Source organism: Antedon mediterranea, chromosome 11 (assembly GCF_964355755.1).
Source record: "Antedon mediterranea chromosome 11, ecAntMedi1.1, whole genome shotgun sequence".
In the NCBI taxonomy this organism is placed as follows: domain Eukaryota; kingdom Metazoa; phylum Echinodermata; class Crinoidea; order Comatulida; family Antedonidae; genus Antedon; species Antedon mediterranea.
Window position 1 is genome coordinate 6,707,852 of NC_092680.1, and position 25,557 is coordinate 6,733,408.

General features: G+C 33.8%; 1 protein-coding gene across 2 annotated transcripts in view; it reads right to left on the reverse strand.

The window, feature by feature from the left end:
- Positions 1–25,557, reverse strand: part of LOC140062488 (nonsense-mediated mRNA decay factor SMG5-like) — a 71,802-nt gene that overhangs the window by 35,471 nt on the left and 10,774 nt on the right. For both annotated transcript variants that reach the window (XR_011847487.1, XM_072108728.1), the window contains exons 13-14: positions 14,087–14,265; positions 13,554–13,733 (exon numbers count right to left, since the gene is read on the reverse strand). Coding sequence is in view for 1 of the 2 variants with exons in the window: in XM_072108728.1 (XP_071964829.1) it covers positions 13,554–13,733; positions 14,087–14,265 (359 nt within the window). In the remaining variant the exon portion in view is untranslated. The remainder of the gene's footprint in view (positions 1–13,553; positions 13,734–14,086; positions 14,266–25,557) is intronic.

A 25,557-nucleotide genomic window follows, 5' to 3' on the forward strand; every position in this document is an offset into this window, starting at 1 on the left:
ACGAATACTAATAGACAATAGTAATGGGTTTGTATTGGGATGAATCACTGCATTATTAAACAATTTTATGCCAGATACACTGATGTTTCGTTTGAGTCATACAGAAAAACAACACATTATAATTTTAATATTTGATTTTAAGAATTGCAGTTAATAATTTGTTGATGATTCAGGCTTAAGAAGAGCATTAACTGCTCAATTGATTGTTTTGCAGGGGAAATACGGAGGTTAATTTTCTTGTTTTAAATTGCCATCAAGGTTTTTCCAATTATTCAGTTATTATCGTAATACTGCTTTGATAATTTTTTTGTTAAAAAGGCTCTGACTGTTTTGTGTTATACAGTAATCGCTTTGATTCAGGGGTGGATCTAGCATTTTTTATATAAGACAATAACAACAAACAATAGCCTGTGGACTGGTTTGTGTATTTTTAATTTTGTTCAACTGAAATATAGGAGGGAGGGTGGGGGTTGACTGATCCACCTCTCAAAATCTGTCTCTGTGATTGATATTTTGTAAGGGAAGTGTAAAATGACCAAACCATTTTGAGTTAACACCTTGCCTAAGATGCAAGAATATACACGACTTTTAATCATTTAACAGTAATAGCAGCCCTCCCATGGGAAAAATGATTACCGGTGTACACTTGCTTATTTATCCTTTCTAATAAAAAGAAGACTATATCTAAGCACCATGGGACTTTTGATACAAAATCACATTTCAAATAATATAATTATTATGAACATTTTGCCATAATTTTAGAACATCAATATTTTTTTGGATAATACAACATGTGTTTTTAACTAAATATCAAATTAGAATGGGTCAATAGTAATACTCGGGAGGGAAGTTTTATGACATCCAAATTTGTATGTCACTCCAGTGAGAATAATTAGTCTGGTCAGATTAAACAATCTAGCGTTAGTTATCAAACTTGTTATGAAATAATCCAGCATTCAAAGTGTGAAGCTAATCAAGCGGTGAATGGATTGCGGTCGAGGCAATGACATGATCAAAAACGTGTAATGGTTCGCAGGACTTTACTGTCACAGACAGATCGTAGCCAACCAGTATCAACAGGAAGGTATAGTGGCAGAAGAATGGACAGAACGACAACAAAATTAGCTTCCTTTGAATTAATTGTGAAGGATCTTACGTGCCTGTATATGGGTTCAATGATTTACTCAACGTTTCAAGAGTATGCTAGTTAAGCGACCGAAGTTAAGCGACGTTGGGCCTGGTTAGAGCTTGGATGGGAGACCATCTGGGAATAACGGGTGCTGTATACGGAGCTGGGGTCCCGTTAGGCATTTGAAATCAGCACTGCTGACTCTTATGGCAGCCTCTGCATCTAGTATCTGCCTCAGACCTCTGGTCAAGGTGGGTACTGGACGAGAGAAGCCCTTGATCAATGTTAGGACCAATCAAGGTGCTTTAAACAGTCCTGGCTTTGTTTGTATCAAACCTGTTAGTGGCGGTAATTATCGCTGTTGGTTTTGATTAAATAAAATAAAAAATTAACTTTACTTAAAGTTGTTATTTAATTTCATTTACAGTATTTAATTTAGAAAGATCTATTTATTTAGTTTGAAGCATTGGGTTAATAGAAGGATACACAACTGCAACAATAGTAAACCAGATGCTCATATATTGATACAGTACAAATAAAATAGAACCCCTATTTAGTGGACACTTCACATGAAACAAACAAGAAGAAATATATGTTTTAACGCTACGACTAACCCCTATTAAGGCGACACTTTCTTGTGAATCTGAATTGGATGATGACAAAATAACTACGACCAACCCCTGCTAGAGGACACCCTTAATAGGGAATGCTTTGTTGGGTCCCTTTAATTATTAGGGGTCCTATAGTACTATAGATTTACAGTTAATGAATTAAATTGAATTTGTTAGATCTCTGTAATTTCTTTGTTATTGTATATCAAATGTAGATCAACTAACCAAATTTCACTTGTACCTTGTTGTTAAAATGACAATAAATTCTATCGTATCATATTGAAATTATTTAACTTTAAATAATCTCCATAGTGCACTAAAATAGTTGTTAATATAGTTTATTATGTATGTCTTGAAATTATGGCCTACAGTGATTATATTTTGAACAGACCTCATCCGCATAATAAATAAAATATCAGTAACATTCTAGTATTTATATTATCCTATAAATACATTTTATGGGATTTAAATTTACTATTTTTATCATTTGTTCATAATGTCATTAATATAATATTATTCGTCTCAAATTGTTTTTGAAAATTGGGGTCAAGTGTTCTTATAAAATGTATTCTTACATTTTTATAAAAAAAGTATATTTTGTCGCCAAATTGATAATATAACCAGATGACTAACAGTTTATCAAATAAAATCTGAGACAATGTCAATTTTATCATTTTGATTGACTGACATGTCTCATTTTAAAAATACATTTGGAGACATCTTTGTGAACAATAGATTTCTATGTGATGTACAATAATATACTGATATCAAGATCTTATTGACTCTTTTAGCTTTTTAGAGTGTTTATTATAAGAAGACATTTTATATGGTCAAAAATGTATTTTTTTTTATTATTGTTGGTTTAATTTCCTTCCAATTAGGGTGGGGCTGAGGTTGATTCACTCACTTCCCATCAAAAATTTTTTTTATCTGTGTTTACGATATCTGACCACATAGATAGACATATATTTCTTCCATTTTCAAACATCAAATTCTGTACACCCTCGTTATGGGGTATGTTCAGACTCACTGTATTTTAAGTAGCATTTTATATGCGGCGTACACATTTTTGTGTCTGAACATTGAGTAAAGAATAATTCTTTACTCCATGGTCTGAAATAGACTGCTGATTAGTGTTAGACATCTAAAGCTAGCAGCACAAAGCATATAATGATGCTAAATCTGTGATTTTACCCTTCAGTTGAACGCCACCAATAAAAAGACATGACTACGAATATGAATATTAGACCAACAGCATACCTGTACCCTAGGCTTATGACCGAGCATTAGCTAAACATCAAATATATTATAGGTTTTCAATTTTACAAGAACAGTACACTTTGCGTTGGCGATATGATTTTTGTAAATTAAATACATTAATCAGATAATTTTCAGTTATGTTTGAAATCACTGCAAGTACCTTTGTCCTGGTAACTATATGCACATACAGTTTTATAGTTTCAAATGACCCCTAATAATAATGGAATAGTCCAATGAATATTGATCATTAAATTATCAAAGGAGCCCAATCATATGTGTGATGTAAATTAAATTTACACACCTATCATCAACATCACACAGATATACACATTCCCATAGACAGACACCTGCAGGCAAACCTGACCAAACATAGCCTAGCCTTCACAGAAAATAGCAACTGTCAAGATATATAAGCCCCTGCGGAGAACACAGCATTCCACAGCCTAGCATGAATATAATTTGTCTTCAGGAGTGTTTATGTTATTATTACTAGTCTTTTGCAGTTGTTGATGGGGCTGTGGTGACTTTGGCTAGCAAGGCATTCTGTATGCAGGGGGGCTTGGCTTCACTCCAGTTGCGCAGTTGACAGACAGAAAACTGAGCAGTTGATATTCATCTCTCCAGGGAGAAGTTATCTGGCCTCATTAAAATAACAGACACTATAGTGATAAAAAACACAACAGCTAGGCAAGATCAAATGACTCAGGCGTTAGGCTATAATCAAAACATGGAACATGAACCAGCACGATCTTATATATATGAAAAGGAAACTCTTAATATAATTCTCTCGGGTATACAGCCTATCCTTTACAATCTGAGGCAGGGTGGAAACAATTTACTGATGTTTTAATAGCCATGAGGAATGATCTAGCAATTTTGTTGCCAATGAACTGAATTTAGTATTTTCGATATCTATGTTTTGCTCTTTCTTCCCACCAGGATCATTATTGAAGGAAGGCGACATGCTGTTTAATATTCCGTTCTTTTCAAGTAGATTTATTGACATTTGGTGAACAGTAACAGTTTCGTTATTAGACAGAAAAAAATATTAAAAAATAAACTACAGTATCATCTAATATGTAGTACTAATAACAAGGTGTGTCTTTAATTCCAAACAATATGTTTATAAAAAACTACAATTGAATTCAAATTATTTATTTATTCTTATCTTATCGTTACAAAAAAGATCTGTTTTGGTTTTTATAAAACAAAATTGTATATAAACACCCCAAAAATACAGAGAACATTTGTAATAAGATAAGATAAGATAAGATAAATCTTTATTGTCATGAACACAACAAGGCGAACATGAAATTGGTTTTCCTTGATGCTTAAAAACACATACAATATATAAAACATTAAAAATATCAATACAATACATTAAAACTATATACAGTAGTAAACAAGTAAACAAACTATCTTTGGAATGTTGTGTTGGAAACATGAATAGAGTTGTGGACTTGTATTGTATCGTTATTAAACGCCTTGTTAAATTCATGCCAATAAACCTCTCAAGAAACTTCCATTTCCAAGAAAACGCAATTTCTGAATATAATATTTATAATAAATGTAATACATTACAAGTAGTGAAATATTTAATATGAATATGATAAAATTATGTTCAGTTCATAATACAGTAAATATAGATTTCGTATTTCCTCAGAATCGTATCGCGGAAAAAGTAAAGTCTAGGCTTTTGATTATAGTTCTGATGATAATTATTTCTTATGACTTTAAACTTATAATTTTAAGACCATTTATATCATTATTAAATGACTTTTTATGTTCATGCTCACCTGCAATTTTGCTGGTATTGTACATTAGAAACAAAAATAATGCATGATATAGGAAATGAAATACATAACAATAAAGGGGAAAAAATATAACATATTATGAGGGCTATTCAGTCTGTAGCATGCTATTTTTATTCTATACTGTACACATTACCTGATGTTCAAGAGGTCTCACACTCACTACTAAGTGTAAACAATTTGTAAATGCAAGATATTATGACAGACTATAGTGCTAAATTCCTAGATTATATGACATACTCAACTGACCAAAAAAAATAAACAAATGGTTAATTCTAAGCAAAGTTCATGGAAAATAGAATTTGCAGAAACCAGGCTTTAAAAACAAATTATTAAATCTCTACTTTTACTAATTAAATTTCTCATTTTGGATTTTTTGTATGATATTGATATAGCTGTCAACTGATTTTTTTTGACAAGGTCTAAAAAAATGTAAGATCCTATTTTTTCTCAATTTAAAAAAAAAAAAAAATATGCATAAAAGAAAATAAATTTCGAGGATCCAACAAAATGGTGTAGCTAGGTATTTTTTACATAATTAGATGTAAGAATCACCATGCATATAATTGTGCAAAAGTGAAGCATAAATGGATTCTGGAGGCAGGAAAGAACAAACAAATATTATTGTGCAATATCATCGAACAAAACTCTTGGTCTGTTTCTGCTGCATAGTGTTGAATAAACCGATTATTTAAAAAATGTAATTTTCATATTGATTACATTTCTTCTCAATTTTTGCTCCAAAATAACCATTTAAATCAGTGGCTGGTCGTTAGAATTACCCAAAATGCAATTGGTCCTTGCGGTTTATTTAAACGTTACTGCAGTGAAGTTGACTCAAAGTTAACAGCTGTCAATAAAATAACCGTTATTTCGTGTTGCAGCTATAAATTGCTCAACAATAACCGGTTAAATTCTGTTCTAAAACCGAATTGAATGGGTGTTTATAACCTGTTATTTTGCACTGTCCTTTAAACGGTTACCACAAAATTGTCCCGTTTCTGCTCTCAAGAAAATGGAATTAATTTATTGACACCGTTTTTAACCAGTTATTTTTATGAAGCAGAAACAGGCCCTGTAAAAACTGTGTACACTGAAGATAATGATGATTATTACAGTAATTTATAAATAAATTTTGTTATCATTCTCAAACAATAGACTATGTTGTTCACTCTAGAGGGGGTACTGCACTTTAAAAAATGAATCGGGGATATTACTAACTTTGAGTCAAAACACTAAGAAAGTCTCAAGACAAAGGGAACCAATTAAGCTGTATATAATCTGTAAGGAAATGATAGGCAATTGGACGCGGTCTGTTCACTTCCTGTGATTTCCAGGAGTGGTTCAGAGATTGTTTCAACAATTTCCACCATCTCTCTTGTGTATAGTTGAGAAGGCATAACAAGACCTAATCAAGATACGTCTAATAGCAGTACCTGGAAGTCGTTGGCCAACCTGTACTTCCTTTATCTCTTTCATAAGTGCCTGCTGTTGCAGTGGTGCATAAACAACAGGAATAAAGCTGTTACTGATACTATTATAAACAATGAATAAGCACTATATAATTGACGAACAATTGTGTTTGTCATTCAGTTAATGTCTACGAAACTGAAATCAGAAAAACCTCCCAACAATGGAACAAACTATTTCACAATAGGGAAATGTCTAAAGAAAGTTATGTTCCATTTTATAGATAGGTTATTTCCTACAACCTACACAATTATTTTCCACATCTACATTATAACACTAAACCCAAATCCTTTATATGTTTCATACTCTTTTTCTATCTAAGAAATGATATTATATTTGTCCAGTTCCTTTAGACTGCAAACAACACAGCAACACAATCACAAGAAATAGTATAACAATTTACAGAACATTACCCAATATGGAGCATGCTCAGTAACCAAACAAAGTATGTTGGCTAAATCATAAATCAAATCATACAGACATTGAGTGTAACTTTTGGGCTCTGCTTGTTCAGATGCCTTTTTACATTTATCAATTGTTGGATGACAAAGAAGTATCTCAAGATATAAATTTTGGATGTCTATTGTAAAAAATCTTTGTTTAAAAGTTTGCATGGCGAATAAACACTACTAAAGTTAGGTTTACATCATGTTTTTCCAAAAGGAATAAAGTATGTTTGAGAATCTAAAGCCTGTTTAGCTCTCGCCTAAATCCGCACCTGGAAGGTATATTTACTGTTTTCTGTGTGAACAGAATCCAAGCAAAAGGCGAAAAATTTGCATATTTTAAAAAACAGAAGAGGATTCAACTTTGATCTTTGTTTTAACATTTTAGTGCGGTCCCCTTTAATACAGATTAGGCTTAGTTAGCACTGATGGTACAAGTATTAAATATTATCAGAATTTGAATAGTTCAAGAGATAGTATTTAGACCCTTTCACTTTTTTTAAGCCATCATTTGTTGTACATGTGAATTAGCGGCACTGCGGCTCTGTGCAAAAGTTAGTGAATAATTTGACAAAACAGAGCAGACGTGTTTACCTAGATGATCTGCAGTTTAAAAGTTGATGTAGAATACATTGTCAGGTCAATAGGGAACTAAAAGCAAAGAATATAATATCTGTTTATGATGGTATATTTATTCTTCTCAAGTAAATAAGATAAACTTGGTTACCTATCTAAAATATTTACATAAAGAGAAGACTAGTACAATAGACAATTGCCACTTCGCAAACAAAGTGACAAATTATGTTGGAATTAGAGGCCAAGCTGATAGCCAACAAGAGCTATGTCAATATATAGAATTATTAACATAAAAACAGAAATCAATTATGTAAATAAAGATTTGAATTGTCCTATAATGTGTCATTCAACATATTGAAGGTTAAATAGGAAAACCACAGGTTGGTTCATTATTTTTCTTATAAAAAATGAAATGGAAAATTGCATAATTTGGTATCAATCAAGCAAGTTCTGATATAAAGAATTCAATGGTATGGTATACCATGAGTATTTACAGTAGTTAGCTCTGTGGGTGTAGTAATGTTTAATGCTGAGAATGTTTGAAAGTCACAAATTTATATATAGAGCCAGGCTGCAATGCGCTGCTAAAATGTGCCTGCATGTCCACTGACACTGGTTCGAATCCAGTCCAGTGATTTACGTATCAACCAAACTGGAATACAATAACACACTCATAATCAGTTTACCACTAGGCCATTATATACATTCATGAAGTACCCCTAATATCACTAATAGTAATAGTTTTAATTTTCATAATTTCGGTTGTCAGTAGGGCACTAAGATTACTAAGGGTCTGTTTCTGCTGGAAAAATAATCGATATCACAAACCACAGAATTGACCGCGTTGCAACTGAAAATTTTCTCCGACATTAATCGAATATAGTAAACGCATTTTAAAAATCACGCCATCCATACCCACAATGCAGTTCAAGTTATGAAAGACCAATGAGAGTTGGTAGTTTGTTTACATCCTATCGCTGTCTAAAACTCTCACATGCAGGATTAAAAACTGAACTCTTACGAAAAGCTATATTATTTGTAAAATAAACATCTAGGCCTACTACCGTACCACATACAACATAATAATGATGTTATATTAATAAGGGCACGTCGGCAAGAAAAGTTTGTTTCGCCGTTGGTTCTACTCTAGCTAGGCTAGGCCCTAGAGTAGAACTGGACTGGTGGGATGTAATGGTGTACTCTGTATAATTTTCCCCCACAAAATAATAACAATCAAATGTTATCTCATCGGTCCTCATCGTTTTTTTGCTGATCGTTGTCAATCGCGCAAATAAATAGTATGCTTTGTGAATGAGGGTTGCCATACTCTAGAGGTCAAAGTGTGGTCAATAATCGCTATTTGTGTTGCAGCTTAAAACTGATCCGCAATAATTGGTTAAACAAGAAATAATCGGTTAAAACATGCAATGGATTGAGTGTTTTTAATCGGTTATTTTTTAATCGGTTATTTCATTTTTCACCATTTCTGCTGCCCAAAAATAATCAATTAAAAAAATAATTGGTTAATAACTGATTATTCCTGCTCAGCAGAAACAGGCCCTGGGTTTAAGCTCAGTCACTTATATTATACAGGCAGATAGTAGTTTTGTTTAATTAAACAAAAACAAATATTTACCCTATATTTGATAAATGCACTTTTACATTTATGCTCCTTACCAACTGTTACTGTCACCTGGTAACAGGGTGAACTTTTATTGCATAATCACAGTGTCATCAACATAATATGACATAGATAGAAGCAATATTTACTATACATTCCATTTCATAATCAGAATATGCACACAAAGATTTCTGGGGCAGTGATAACAGGATGTGGCCTATCTATAAAGCCCCAATTCAAATGTGTTAAAAACACTAACATGCTAACTACCAGGTACCGAAATCATGAACCACTTAAGATCTCTCAGCAACAGACAGACAACTCTAAATTGGAGATATTTGTGTACCTGATTAACATAAGAAAAAGAAATGAAAAAAATGTGTTTGATTAATCTCTGAGCACTTGTTACCCTGATCATAATTGGGGGCAGTGTCTACTGTAATCTAAATATGTTTGCAATAGACTTATTATTAATTAATATGACTGTTGTAATATATTTTTAAGACTGACTACAATTAAAATTCATGTTTTTATAGCCTGTTTTACTGAATATGTCTAGACTGAGTACTAATAGACTCATTGCTTTTGTGCCTAGTGTTATTTCCAAATAGTATAGCCTTATAGACTCATTTGTTACTTCTAAATACGTATAGACCGAGTGCTAAGTGCACTATTTATTCCCAATAGTATTGCCTGTAGTGCTAGACTAACTGCTTTATATATAGTGTTACTTCTATTTTAATGTATAGACTGTGTGTTCTATGTGCCTAATTGACTGCTTTTATGCCTATGTTACTCTAAATATGCCTATATTGGTTATGTAATAACTTATGTAATATTTTAAATATATATTTAACATTTGACTACTTCTCATCAATTTGGACCAGTTAGGTAATCTGCCAAATGCAACATTCATGTACAGTATGCCCTTTTATTAGTTTTAATCAGTGGTGACTAAGTTGTATATTTATATACAAGGAAAATTATATAATAAAAATGAATAAAAAATCATTTATTTAAACCAAATTACTGTATGCCTAACTAGTGCAGTTCAGATTAAATAGGCAAAGGTTAAGCATTTGATAAATTGATGTTTATTTTAGTATGGTATATTTGATGTCTTTGAGTAAATAAGATAAAGTTGTTTGCCTATCTAAATATTAGCACAGAAAAGACAATATATTATCACTTTGTAAACAATATGTGTTGGTGACATTAAAAAAAATGTAACAATATTAATATAAAAAAGTGTAAAGTCAAGTTAATTAACATTACGTCCTGTTTTTGCTGCGAAAAAATAACTGGATTTTACCATATGAATGAATTAATTTAGTACCAACTTGAGACCAGTCAAAAATAAATGAGGGAGTGAGAAAGAAGGGAATGGGGAAATGGAAGAAAGGAGGAGGGAGGGAAATGGAGGGGGAAAAGGAAAAGGGAGGGAGAAAAGGAAAAGGGAGGGAAAGGGGAGGAAGGGAAAGAGAGGGGGGAAAGGAAAAGGGAGGGAGAAAAGGAAAAGGGAGGGAGAAAAGGAAAAGGGAGGGAGAAAAGGAAAAGGGAGGGAAAGGGGAGGGAGGGAAAGAGAGGGGGAAAAGGAAAAGGGAGGGAGAAAAGGAAAAGGGAGGGAGAAAAGGAAAAGGGAGGGAGAAAAGGAAAAGGGAGGGAAAGGGGAGGGAGGGAAAGAGAGGGAGAAAAGGAAAAGGGAGGGAGAAAAGGAAAAGGGAGGGAGAAAAGGAAAAGGGAGGGAAAGGGGAGGGAGGGAAAGAGAGGGGGAAAAGGAAAAGGGAGGGAGAAAAGGAAAAGGGAGAGAAAGGGGAGGGAGGGAAAGAGAGGGGGAAAAGGAAAAGGGAGGGAGAAAAGGAAAAGGGAGGGAAAGCGGAGGGAGGGAAAGGGAGGGAGAAAAGGAAAAGGGAGGGAGAAAAGGAAAAGGGAGGGAGAAAAGGAAAAGGGAGGGAAAGGGGAGGGAGGGAAAGGGAGAAGGGAGGGAATAGAGGGAAAGGAACTAAGGGAAGGAAAAGAGAGGGAATGGAGGGAAAGGGGATGGAGGGAAAAAGAGGGGGAAAAGGAAAAGGGAGGGAAAGGGGAGGGAGGGAAAGGGAGAAGGGAGGGAATAGAGGGAAAGGAACTAAGGGAAGGAAAAGAGAGGGAATGGAGGGAAAGGGGATGGAGGGAAAAAGAGGGGGAAAAGGAAAAGGGAGGGAAAGGGGAGGGAGGGAAAGGGAGAAGGGAGGGAATGGAGGGAAAGGGACTAAGGGAAGGAAAAGAGAGGGAATGGAGGGAAAGGGAGGGGATGGAAAGGAAGAAGGGAGGGAAAGAATACTAGATGGAGAGGAAGGAGTAAAAAGTGGAAGAGGTGTTATGGCTTTCAATGGGATGGATTTAAAAATACAGTAGACACAGTAGTCATTTTCATGAATAAACTACTAAGTGTTGTACTTTTAAAAGAGGAAGGCATATGGCATAAAGACTGTGTTGACAACAGATAACTGACAGACTATGCTTCAGATCAGATTACAGTTTTCTATAACCCCAATCTCGTTTCCGTTTCGTACATATATCAACTGAGAGTCATTCTAGTCCTATTCAACAACGTGAAACAATGATAGAAAGTACAAAGTCCAAATGTCAGACGTGAAGATTTGAATTACAAAAATATTGTCATTGTTATCCACGTAATCCATCAGGGTTTGTTGCTATTAACATGGAGGAATTACTCCTCCTATAAAACAACAACTTTTCATAATGTTTATGGTTACTGATTTACTGAATTAGTCTAAACGACCCAATTTGCTGATGGGCTATATTAACTTCAATCTCTTCACACTGATAACTAATGATATAATATGTTATCGCCATACAATTACATCTTATCAACATGGCTGTTCAATCTCTTATACAAATATTAAGCTTATCATCAGCAGAATGCATCTGAAATTATAATTTTGGTCTAACATGTGATATTTACATTGTAAATAACCTGAGTGACTGTATACACAGTAGGCAAACAATTAATCACTATACAAATACCGGTTTGGAACTACAAAATAAATGACATTTTCAGTAGTGTACAGAGTAAACTGTTGATATAGATTAGAACAAACATGTTGAAATCTAATGATATTTATTGGTAAACACTGTACCATCATAACTAAGCTAACAATGTTATTATACTAGCCTCTATTTTCTGATATATTACTGTTTGTTTGTTGATGATCGTTTACATTTTAATCTATTATATCATGCATTTGTTTGTATAGAGAGGATTTTTATGGCCTTATTCACTTTTGTACTGCTCACAGACAAATAGGTGTATACTTTATTCTCGTTGTTTGTCATAAAAGCCTACCAGATGTTGTTAATTGTTTAGTATATGATGGATCTCATGGTTTAGTATGACCAACATAATAATGGTGTTTTGGTTTTGTATTTTTCACATTTTAACTTTTTCATCAATTATACGGGGATGTGTATTGAACAGTGAGATTCGCTACATAAACCTTGTCTACACTTTCAAACTAGTTTGACAGAAAAACGTAGTATGCCCAAATATGGTCGTTATCATATCCATATATGGGTACATCATATTTTGTTTTCACATAGAGATCAATAGGAGTGTAGACAGAGCGTAAGAATAAATCAATTATTAATCAAGTTATGTTTAGGCAGATTGATCATGCAATGCTTGTGCTACGAACAGAATAGGACAGTTTCAATATGCGACTACTCAGTGTGACCACGGAGCAGCATGTATTGTGTGTCGTCACATAAACCTACAATCTTCCAAAGTGTGTCGAGAAATTGAGTAAAGAGAATGATGCTCGAATGTCACTGCATGTGCACAATGAAACTTAACATTTAAAAAGAAAATTGTCTGCAATTTAGCAGGTCTACCTCCTTACTATTACATAAAAGCTATATATGTACTTAATATTATTATCTTTGGTATCCTATAATCCAGGTTAACTTGTTTGTTTAATAATACCTATTTTGTAATAACCAAACAATCGCAGCAAAAACATCGACCTTTTAACTTGTTATGAATCAAGATAAACATCAATATCATTTTTGAAAACACAGTTAATATCTGAATAAATATTTTACCAGGGTTCGGTAGTTGAGTATGTTTATGTATCAACAGATAAAGTTTTGTAAGCTTACATGTTTACTGAAAGTACATAGGTTATTAAAAAGTGGGGTGAACCTGTGCAATTATTCGGCGATAGTTTCTGAACCACTCGCCAAATGTTGTGGTTTTCAATCACAATGCTAAAACCAACTTTACTAAGTGTAATTTTTTATAATAAAATTGTCCCATGATGATGAAGGCATAATTATGATTGGAAAATAATAAATTTTCGTAACATGTTAACTCAAATTCAAATACCATAATTTCTGGAAAACAAGACATACTGTCTTAAGCCAGCCCAGTGGTGTCTGGTATTGTGAGATTTAATATCAATACAGCAATGAAACTAAAGCCTGGACATTTTCAAAAACAATTCCTACCTACCTTTCAATCTTTCTGTTCTGATTCTACCAGTTAAGGTATGTTTCAAACAATAGTTCCTCTCAAATTATAATAATGCTGAAAATTAGAAATAAATAAAATTGCTTCATTCCTTCACTTACCATCTTCTTCTGTGCTTGAATTCTGTCCATGGAGTCACCTGTTACTTGCCCGACTTCTCCACTTGCACTTTGTGATGGAGCTAGGAATACCATGTTCTTGCTGTCATACGTGAACGTGAAACCGCGCACCTTGCTGAGGGAGTGTCCAAATTGACGAAGACATGCAACACGAATCAGTACCTGCATATTAAGTAATATTAATAATTGGATGGGGGAAGTTGGATAAAGCTCTGTCTACATTATCAAACTAGTTTGACAAAAAAGTGTGATGTGCCTAAAGATAGTAGTGATGACATTTTCTGTTTGATAGTGTAGACAGAGCTGAAGTGAATGATAAGACTCACCTTGCAAACATAACAAATATGTTTCCACCTCACAATTCCCACTTTTTATTTAATTTATTTATATTGTGTAGGATTATCTTTTTTTGTTGTATCCTAGTTAACTGTTGTCCTCAATCTCTTTGTTAACCGAGACAGGTATAAAAAGTTTGCAATTGTGAGATGGAAAACATATTTTGATTCCATTTTTACCTCCTCATGGCATGAGAGACAGAGCTGGTGACAGAGGTCAAACTTCATCCACTTCTGAACGTCTCTTAGTGGTGGAATCTTCCAGACCATGATGTCTTCTGTGATTGGCAGTTCCTGATGCCATTGCACATTCTGGTTAGCTTCATTGATGATTGTTTCAACAGGTGCCCTGCAGGTATCTATAATAGTAAAACAGATTATGTTATGTTATGTTTTTGATAAATGCTTAAAAAGAAATATCCATGATCTGTAGGTAGTATACGGCATGAGAGCTCCCAACGGCCAAATTCCGAGCGCAAAATGTTTACATGGCTTTGTTTGAAAACTTTCCTATTCTAATAGAACCGACAATATAAGGGAAAAGAATGACTCTAAGAAAAAAAATGTGAAACAATAGTAACAAAAAGTATTTCTGTTACTCAACAACCCTGTATGACATGACATGATTTAGCTATACAAAACTGTCCAAATTTATCAAGTTAAATTTAATTAAATTAACATTTTTCCTTACAGTTTTCGTACTCATATATTTCACTTATAAAATAATACAGTTGACATTTTTCAGACATCAAAACAACGCCAAAATGTGACACAATCTTCTCAGACAGTAATAAAATGTCCTTAGAGAACAGTGGTATATTGGCCAAGCGCTGCTGCCCCACTATTTTTGATTGACTGCCCAACTGAGCGACAGGGCTGGCATATAAAAGTCAACCTGGGGCAGCAGGACATGAGAGGATGTTTTTAAGCTTGTTGTTTACCTAGATATTCTTATCCACCTTCCACACTGATGTTACTGCAACATTCAAAAGGAAGGTTAAATGTTAAAGAGAAACCAAATTTATAAGTTTGATAACAGATACATTTTTCAAATAATTGTTTTCTTTTTCAGAAAAATTTACCCCTTATAATAGGCCTATGCCTTTACAGTTAATTCAATTTAGCCCTATCATTGGGTATATTAATACTCCATGCTAAAATTAATTTTGATATGCTTTTAATTAACCTTACAAAATAGTTATCAGTGTATAATGACGAATATATTCAAAACGGAAATTAACTGATACATTTGAGTTTGAAAATATATTTGTCAATCAGCATGTGTAACCACAAGACTTGTAAATGTCAATTTATTCATGATATATTGATATTTTAAAGCATTTCTGCAGTTTATAACATTTGCATGTTGTATTGAAATAACACAAGATGTAGGTGAGGCTTTACATTTAAGATCGGTTCAACAAATGTTAAATAAAGCCACATCATATTGTTAACTGTTATTTGTTCAAAAAATAAATCTACTGTATTTATATGTACAAATAAATCTCTCAATGGGTATCAATCTTCTCAAAATAAATGCATGTTTATCAAATAAAGATTTTCAATATTTTATTACTTCTATCGGTTCATGTCACATCACCAAAGTTAAGCAACGTTGGGCCCAGTTAGAGTTTCAATGGGAGACCATCTGGGAATGTTGGGTGCTATATATATAGAGCTGGGGTCCTATTAGGCATTTGAAATTTGACTCTTATGGCAGCCCATGCATCTAGAATCTGCCTCAGAATTGGCTCATGCCTCTCCTCTGGTTAAGGTGGGCACTGGAGATAAAAGCCCTTGATTAATCAACCCAGGTGCTTTAAACAGTCCTGGCTTAGTTTCATCCATCATTTCAAATGAATGTTAGACTACAGTAATTGACATTGTCGTTCGCTACAGACGTCGGCCAAAATACTATACTATTGAACACTGTGAAATAAATATCCTCCATTCAGTTTTGTCTAAAGCTCCTCATTTGAAATTCAGAACCTGAAACTAGCACCTTTTTTTTTTTGACCTAATGTTATATAAACTTTGCAATGCCAGAAGGCTTGATTTACGACTTAAATGTATTTCATTGAAACCTAACTAAATGTGATGATAGATGATACAGTCCTCAGTACATAAATTAACATAGCATACAAATAATGAATGTTTGTGAATTGAATAGGGACTATATTTTATGGGTTTAATAGATCATTCAGGCTTCCAATGAATTTAAACATTCTGCCTATTCAATGAATACAAAACATTCATTATTATTCGAAAGTAAACTTTTATTCAATTAATCTGCAAGTTGAATCACATGTTCAATACTAGGTAAGAGGCTATATCGTTTTAAAAAAAAAGCAGGCTTGGATTTTGATTGTGGAGTACATATAGGCAGCACACTATAGGCTGATTTTAAAAGAAAAAAAGTCACCAGCCTTGTGTTGCAGACAATTCCCATGCAGTAAAACCATGGAGGTATTTTATACCTCCATGGTAAAACCATGGAGGTATAAAAAAGAAGGAGATTCAACTAGCTAATAGAGATTAAAATGCTGTGTGCTATATGAACTATGACTGACTTCCTCGGACGCTGATTGGCTCGCTTAGATGAGTTCAAAAAAGCCGCCTTCCGCTCTGCCACGCGGGACGTCGCCTTTCATCGTTGTCAGTGCAGCCGGTCGTTCATCGCTTGTTACAAGGCCCCTTAGCATTTAAGTCGCCCTGAACATGTATTTTAAACACTTTTTTGGTTGTATTAGCTTCTAGAGAGGGCTTGTGGGGTCAGAGTTTAACATATCCGAAACCATATTGAATTTAGAAAGCCATTACATTTTATTAGAAGAAAATCGAGTAATATTTACCAAAATAACCGTAAGTTTAAGTTTTTATGGTTTTTATATTATATATCGATAACACGATAACCTCGGAAAATGATTTTTTTTAGTAAATATTATTTAATAATTTAGGTTTCAAACCGTGAAAATCCCGACCGTGTACACGCGTGTATATTTTCTCTACATGCATTGCAACATAGGGCTTTTTTCTCTCGGCGAGTCGCTTGTTGGTTCATCAAGTGTGACGTAATCAACGGGTTAGGAAGATTATGCTGGGGCTAGGCCTAGAGTATCCTTGTTTGATATTATGATTCGTGAACCTATTCAACAATGTTATTAATATAAATTATAGTTATAGGCTAATTTATATTATAATTAATACAATGGTGAACCTAATTAATGGTTGTATTGTTAAAAACTATATTAAAGCAAATGTTAATACAGTACAATTAATGTTTATTGTGTTCCTCTACAGTTAACTCTTTTGTAAAACTTACAAAAGGAATTGCTTGCTACTGATGGTGTGGACTATGTGTTGAGTGAAAAACTAAACCAAGATCCTCTTGAGGAATACTTTAGCAAACAGAGAGGATGTGGAGGAAGAAATGAAAACCCAACAGTTCATCAATTCCAACATAATGCATTGACACTCTACAAGTTGCAGGAGCCAGAAGTGTAACTGGTTCAATCCACTCCAACACCAGGAAGTCGCGTTTTAGCATAGACAGTACCCCATTCCCAAAAAGAACGAAAACCATAAATAATATTAATAAAGTACAAATATAATAATAATTTCATGAACACCTTTTATGTATTTACTGAACTGTATAGAAAATATTTATATTGTGAATAAATTGGAAATTCTTTCTTTAAGTTAGTCATTATTTTTAAGTTTCTTTCTTAAGGGTTTTTCACCCTTCTTTCCGACTGATGCATCTTTCTTTTTTCTTTCCATCATATATACGGTGGTAAAAGCCTTGCATCTGATGTCTATATAACATCCAATAACTTTGTTAAATAAAGTAGACACTACTACCTCATTAACATTATCCCCAATCAACCGTTCCCATGCTAATTTAATGACAGGCGAATCAAGGGCTGAAGTAAGTTTGTCCTTTAAATTTAAACCACAAAGTTCTGTAATTTTTGTGGAGGACAAAATGGGTTTTACCTCGCATTCCAGCCACCTAAAAAATAAAAATGAATCATTATTTATTTGAAATAGGCCTCCTCTGTTAATTTTTGTAATCCAGTCTTTACTATAATCTAAAAATGACATTTTATCATTGTTGTCTTCAATTTCTAATTTCCTTAATACATCAATAGATAAATTAACTAGATTGTTATTTGGAAATCTTCTCTAAAAGCGTAATAATTTATGCGGAATATAGCCAGCCATGTATCTTAATGTTTGTTGCTCTTCCTTGGTTACCTCTACCTGTGGCGGTTCATTTGCAGCAGCATTCTCATACGGCCCAATTTGCCTTAACAACAACTCTTCTACAATTGCCTCGCTTGCCATTTGGAATAAAAAATTTGCAGCAATATCACAGTCAACTAAACCTAAAAATTGATTTGAGTTTTCATTTATGCGAAAAGTTTGAAAGTTTCTACACGCTGCGTCTAACCCTTCTGATGCAGTTCTTTTAGTGTTCGCTACAGTTGCTGTCTCCCATAAAGTATTGACAAGTTTGTTTGCAACATCCTGAATATCTTTTGACCGCAACTCGACCACTGCATTGTTTATTGCTGTTGCCATCTTTGGATTTAACTGCAGCATAGGGTCTTCCAAGAACTTTGTTAAATGAGTGATTAACAATTTCCAAAGAATCAGCTAATGCATTTTCAAGTAGATATTGGCTCTTCCATTTTATCGGCTTCTTTTTTGCAGCTGTGAATTATTTTAAAATAAATCATAAATTAAAATGTCTTTCCCATAAAATTAAAAAGTTAAATTCAATCTGACCATCCCTAATATTTTAATTTCCTGTGCAAAATACAATGTAGTGGGCGACGTAGGGCTGAAATATCTATTCCCTGTATTTCGGTAATTTTAAATTTAATTATTTGGAAAATGTGTCAACAGCAAAATCCATGCATGAATTATAAAATGTACAGTAGTAGTAAATAGCTTTATTTTCTATTAGAGTAATTAATTAGTTAGGCCTATATATACCATCTATGCTCATTAATACCATGGAGGTATACCTCCATGTTAATACTCACCTTTTTCCGGTTTATTGTTAGTAGTTGATTCGCTGGGCCTACTAGCGTTCGTATAATTGCTTGGCCCACTTCGCACTTCCACGTTTCTTCGGCGGCTAGGCCTGAACTCGCGCAATTCGTATGGAACCATCTGACTTCGCAATCTTTACCGTTGCAGGCTATTGTCTCTTCCGTCGATGGACAGTTACATATACAGATATTTTTCACTTTTTCGGTGCCTACTTCGGTATTTATTTCTTCAAATTCTGCTAATAATTCTTTTGTTAACAACTCATCAAACTCCATCACATCAATTTTTGTAGAATAAAAGAATACAGTGTTGCTTTTTTGCACTGCCGGCCGCGCGCGCTAGCTACTCGACTCACACACAACGCTCATGTGCTCGAGGTCAAGCGGTTTGCTTCCGGTTTTACAATTAATTATACGACCTTTTCGTGACATATTGACCTTGTACGCCACGCAGTGCTTATGTGCGATACCGTTTATAATTACTCCCTTATCTGTTAAACATTCGGCGGCTGCAATGAATACATCAAAGGAGACAAGCTAGTTGAATCTCCTTCTTTTTTATACCTCCATGGTAAAACTAATACTGAATGGCATTATGTGATTCAAAAATCAGTAGTGATTGCAATATCTGCAGTAAAGGAAAAAATGTTTAACATTAAATGAGAAAAACATTCAAAAACCAACAGAGGGCAGTACACATCATTTTAAGTTAGGAAATGGACTTGGGAGAAAATTTAAGCACATTCTCAAGAAGATGCTTGGTGCCGTCTTTTGTTCCGATGCCTTTGATTGAATGTTCATTGCCATTCACGGAATGTAGAGTTTAATATGCTGCTTTATTTTTGTCTTCTTTGTACAAATATGACATACCACCAGTTGTATATTTTAATAAATTTTTAAACACCACAGACAGCAAACAGAAATTGTTTCTCTGTCACGAAACGCATCAGAATTTGCACCTTTTATTGACATAGACAGGAAAATGAACAGATGATGTTTGAGAATATTATAACAGGTGAGGTGGTGTAAGCTGTGTAGACAACTGTTGGCAATCTACGTAAACATTAAGTTGGTTACACCCAGTTTACTATAAAACCAAATCAACTGAAGGAATTATGAAATAATCAAAGCTGGTTTGTCAACTTGTAACAGTCACCTTGATATTGAAAAAAAAAACTGTTTTTTTTTTTTGGTAAGAAAACAATTTCTTTTCAATAACATTTCCAAAGTAGGGTATTCTAAACAAACACCATTTCTGAAATTCTGTTTTTCTTTTCTATCTAGATATTAGCAGCATAAAAAGTGATGGTAAACTACTTTAAAAATAGATTAAAAAACGATTTTTGCTGATTTTATGGGGGGGGGGGGGGGGGGAAGCCCTATATCTGCTGAGTAGCAAAACATCATTTTTAAATGGAATACATTCACACAAACAAACAGGAGGGGTGGGTATGTTATTGACTGACATTGAAATAGTAGTACTATAGAATTCCACATCCAATTAAAACAAAAATCCTCTTTATGAACTACTACTGCTAGGTACCAACTGCAAGCACAATGTATTTTAAACCAGAACCACCAACAGTCACGTAGAAAGCTTAAAAGCCCAATGCAGTCAGCTATGAGGTATCAATCCTGCCACAAATCAATTTATATTGGAATGTCTTTTAAGACATTTATGAGAAATCAGTTTCCTGCTTTCTCAAACATAATTCATACATTTGACGAATACATTTTCTACATTTCCATTGGATTTCTTACAAAAGACATTTCAGAATGTCTTTCTGAATGTTATAAATCAAGTGCTATTTTTACAACATAGGTGTAAACAAACCTATTATTTATTCAGAATAGCAATTTTGTTATTATACTTAAGAAGTAGTGCTGTTTTACTTTAAGAGTAAAATGATGTACGTTACTGTACCTGAACATACCATAAAAGCCCCTAGGGGTGCAATATCAAGCAGAATGTCTCAGTTACATTTTTCTCTCTTGCATATATTTCCAATTTCAAATCAAATTTAGGTTTAAAGAATTTTACAAGGCAGACATTTAGGCTTTAAGTCACATTTGATAGGCATAATAATTGACTCACATTCATAAGATGTCATCATTGAAAATTGTATCAGAGTGGGCTTAAAAATTTCCCAGGATATCTCCGGATAATACAGCAATTAATCATTCCTTTATAACTAGTTTTTAATGACTGTTAGTCTAGATTTTGCAGCTTTTGAAGTCGAAATTGACCCGGCAAATTAAAGGGTACAAATCATTTCTTAGTGAGTGAACATTATATAAAAGAAAGAGTTTTATGAGAATTCTATGCAAATCATGCAACTTTCGCGCACAAATTCAAATTGTTATCTGGTTCCGTTCAGTTTTTGTGCAACTGTTGATTAGATTTGAGGATATTCTGGTTCTTTTGTCCCGCTAGCATGTTCCGTGGTTATCCACATTCTTCCAATTAAAAGACAGTGACTTAATTAATCAATTTTTGAACCTGGAAAATGTCCTCCGGCACTACAATTCAATTACGTACAAACCTGAAGCACTCTAGATTGATTGGCCCAGAGGAGCTAACTAAATAGAAGTTCATTTAAATCAAATATGTTAAGATTTTGCCTTATGAAACTATCAAACTTTATATGAAAAAAAATGTGATGTGCCCATATATGGAAACGACGATGTCATATCACTACCATATTTGGACACATCACTACCATATTTGAGCACATCACACTTTTTTGGTAAAACTAATTTGATAGTGTAGACAGAATTTTAAATCAAAGCCAATTCAAGAGCATGAAATGCAGAGGAGCATAAATTATGAATAGAATTCATAGTTGATGATACTTTCACACAGGATGTACTGCCTAGCCTAGAAACATTATTGATGGCCAAATAATTGTGTTAAGAAAGTATGACTTTAAGTTTGTTGACAAGCCACTTTTATTAAGTACACACAAATAATACATTAGTCTTTCATGAGGTGCTTATTATAATAATATTAAAAAATTAATGTACAGTATTGATGATCATAAACAGATTCTTATTACGTCATTATGGTCAACCACAATACACCACCTACCATGAGAGAGAGCATTGATTAGCATATTAATAATTAATAAATTAATGTACACGGTACCAGTAGCTGTACATCCTATCTGAAGGATGAAAGAATGTGAGAAGAAGTATTTGCCTATGATACAAGCAATATGACAAAGACAGATCTCAAACTGATAATACCATCATATCACTGATATACCATACCATTACACAATATCGCTCTCTAAAATTAGTATTTTAAGATACAACTTTAGTAGGTATGAAAGGAGAGTGAACACAATTAACCATAATTTCTATGAAAACATCGTTTTAAATTTCACAGAACATAAGAAACTTGAGCTCAAACTATTTTCTATCTATTACTTGCTTGCCACAAAGTTGGCACAAAAACTTGTTGTCGATTTTAATGAACTGAACAAAACCGAAATCAGCTTCGAACACAAATGTTTACAGTTAATACCGCAGGCTTAGGCTGAGCTTACTATGGGGACAACAGAGGTTACAAGGAATCCACAAATTAAAACAGCCTGGTTTGATCCTACCACAGTCAGCCTGAGGAAATTGTGATTTATATTTAGTCATTAGAACCCGTATTGTTTCCTTGAGACAAAAGAAGGTCAAGCGAGGTCAGATGAACTAGTTGAAACATGACAGGTTGTTATACGATGTGATTTATGGAAATTATACAGTGACCAAAATAATTAGATTAATTCTAGACTTCCTTTAGATGTCTCATCTAAATTATGATGGAAGTTGAGGATAGCTGACAATAACCTCAAACGTACATACTCCAATTAATTGACCCTTTTAGCCATGTACTAATACTATTCTCAAAAATGTGTTTAAAATTGTTTATAAAGTACTTTACATTACACTATTTTGAAATAATACTCCTGAAATATTAAATGTTGGTCTTATACTTGATTGACAAATACAAAAATGATGGAATAATCTTTTCAGGCATCTTCAGTGAGGTCTTACAGAATTAACATCGATGTAACACAGTGGTATCTGCTGAATGCGCATATAAGTCTAACTAACGTGTGAAAGCATTTTAAATAGGTTAGAGATATTCAGAAGATATACATCAATTGTTACATTTTGTTACATTTGTGTTGTACGTGTGAATTGAGTTTATATGCAAGAGTACTACGAGCATAATATTTAGTATAAAAATGTCTTTAAATACATGTCATTGATCTGGAATTTATACTAATTAATGTAACTATATAAACAGAATAAGTCACTAAAAAAGGGTGTTTAGACAAAACATCATGTGTTGATGCGTGGATCGGCAAGAAAAAATAGAAAACTATTATTGATATTAGGACATGTATTTAACTTCTACTGTCTACCCTTTGTTCTTCTATGTATTTATATGCAATCACTGAGGTTGTTAAACTTTTAGAGATAATGAACATGATGTACAATCTAATACCAATCTATACACATACTAATTCTACTAGTAAATAACAACCATATTCCATCTAAAATAACTGCAGATACACCTTATAACTTATACATAATGTACAGTACTGACTACAAATCATGTACCATAACCCGCGTTTGTCGCGCGTGTAAAATATGTGTAATTGCCGCGTGCCTGTATTTACCGTGTGGACCATGACGTCATCACTTTGTAGCTTTTTACTGGTAAAATATGGAACTCCCGGTACGACGCCCGCGACAACACACACGTGGGTATCTGTTTGTTTCTATTGTTTAGGCCTACCATCATATGTAATCTGAACCCGCCCGTTACTGTATGCAACAAAGTTTATTTTTTCTCTATTGTTAGGCAAACAATAAATAAGAAAGTTTATAGAATTCATGTAAATTGTTTTTCATCGGGGTTTTGTTTAGAGTTCACGTCGTATCATTTTATATAATGTGAGGCTTACAGAGAAGTGTACAACAGGGAGGCTAGAATAGAGAGCTACTAATACTATACCGTATACCTACTAAGCCCCCGACAACAAAAAAACATATTTAGCGATCTTTAATAGGTCAATAAATAGCCTAATAATAGTAATATTAAAAAATGATGTTTCCTTGTATTTTCCTAACCGTAAGCCAAATATTTAAATTAAAATACAGAGCTAGTGTTTATTTTAGGCCAAGAAGTACAGTATGTATTCGCTCAAATAACTGTGACTGTGAATGGGTTTTCCGCCGCTCGGTGTAGAAAGTTAAATGATTACGTTCTTCTAACACGTTTATTAAATGTCTTTTAGTATATTTCTATCTAACATGTCTGCATTGTATACTTGCTTTATGAATTCTCTGCTTATGTAACGACTTAATAAGTTGCTCAATTGACGTTTATAAAGCCGATATTTGTCTGACATCAGCCCATGTTTATAATGAAAACAAAACAAGGTTCCGAAAATGGTACAGTCCAAAATGGGGTGTGCAATTAAATAATATCAACGTAAACATGCGCACGGTATCAGGGCTGTAATTATAAGAGAACTGATTTCCCCTGGACGGGAAATGGTAAAAACTTGTATTTATTCGACCTCGCTTCTCTCTCGCTCTGGCTGTGTGCGGAGGATCGCTCCAACGTGGTTTCGTGGAGCGATTAATGGTCCAGTCCGTAACAGGGGTGTACATTGTTTACCGCGCTAAATACATGCATGTCAATACTGGCGTTGTAATACTATATAAATGTTTTCCTCCCCGACTGGGAATGGTAAAATCTTTATGTTATTATTTGGCCTAGCAACTGTGTGTACCTGTGTGAACTCCATGGATGAACTCTACAACGTGGTGTGTACAGAAAGTACGTCATTCGGCCACCAGTGACGATCGTGTTTTGAAAGATATTGTTGGGTCTTTTCTACCTTGTTTTTTTAATGAGTTTTCTCAAATACTTAATAAATATGACTTAAAAATATATATAAACAAACCCTGAAAGCAAACTAGGCCTAGAATAGTAGTACTGTACTCCCGGTAGTAGGCCTACTAACTAGGCCTAGTATTTTCAATCACAGACATAGCTTAATTGCATCATGGAGGTTTTTACCTTCATTATTGCAGTATGATAAATAAATCGATTTTTTATTTCAAATAGGCCTATATTTTGTTATATAAAATGCTGTTATCCTGTACTGTAATTCCAGTTATTGTCTGTTTGATAATAATAATATATATGAACAAAACATCAACAAATTATAAATACAGTTCGCTGCAGTTGAATTACTCAATGCAGTAATGCATGAGTGAATATGGACAGTATTGTTAGTACCTAATTACACGCGAGTCACGCGTTTTTCACACCCGTGTAAAATGTGTGGGCTTGGTATATGATATGTAGTCAGTACTGTATGCAAATGACATTGTCTATTTTCTCTATGCATCAACAAACACCTGACATTGGTACACCTGTGATACAGGCTGATTCTATTACATGGCTGCCTGACCTCAATCGCCTATCAATAAACCACTTAAGATCTAAAGATAACAATATGTAAATCATACAAAAACAGTTGTCTTTTTTATCTGGTTTTCATGCATCATCACCTA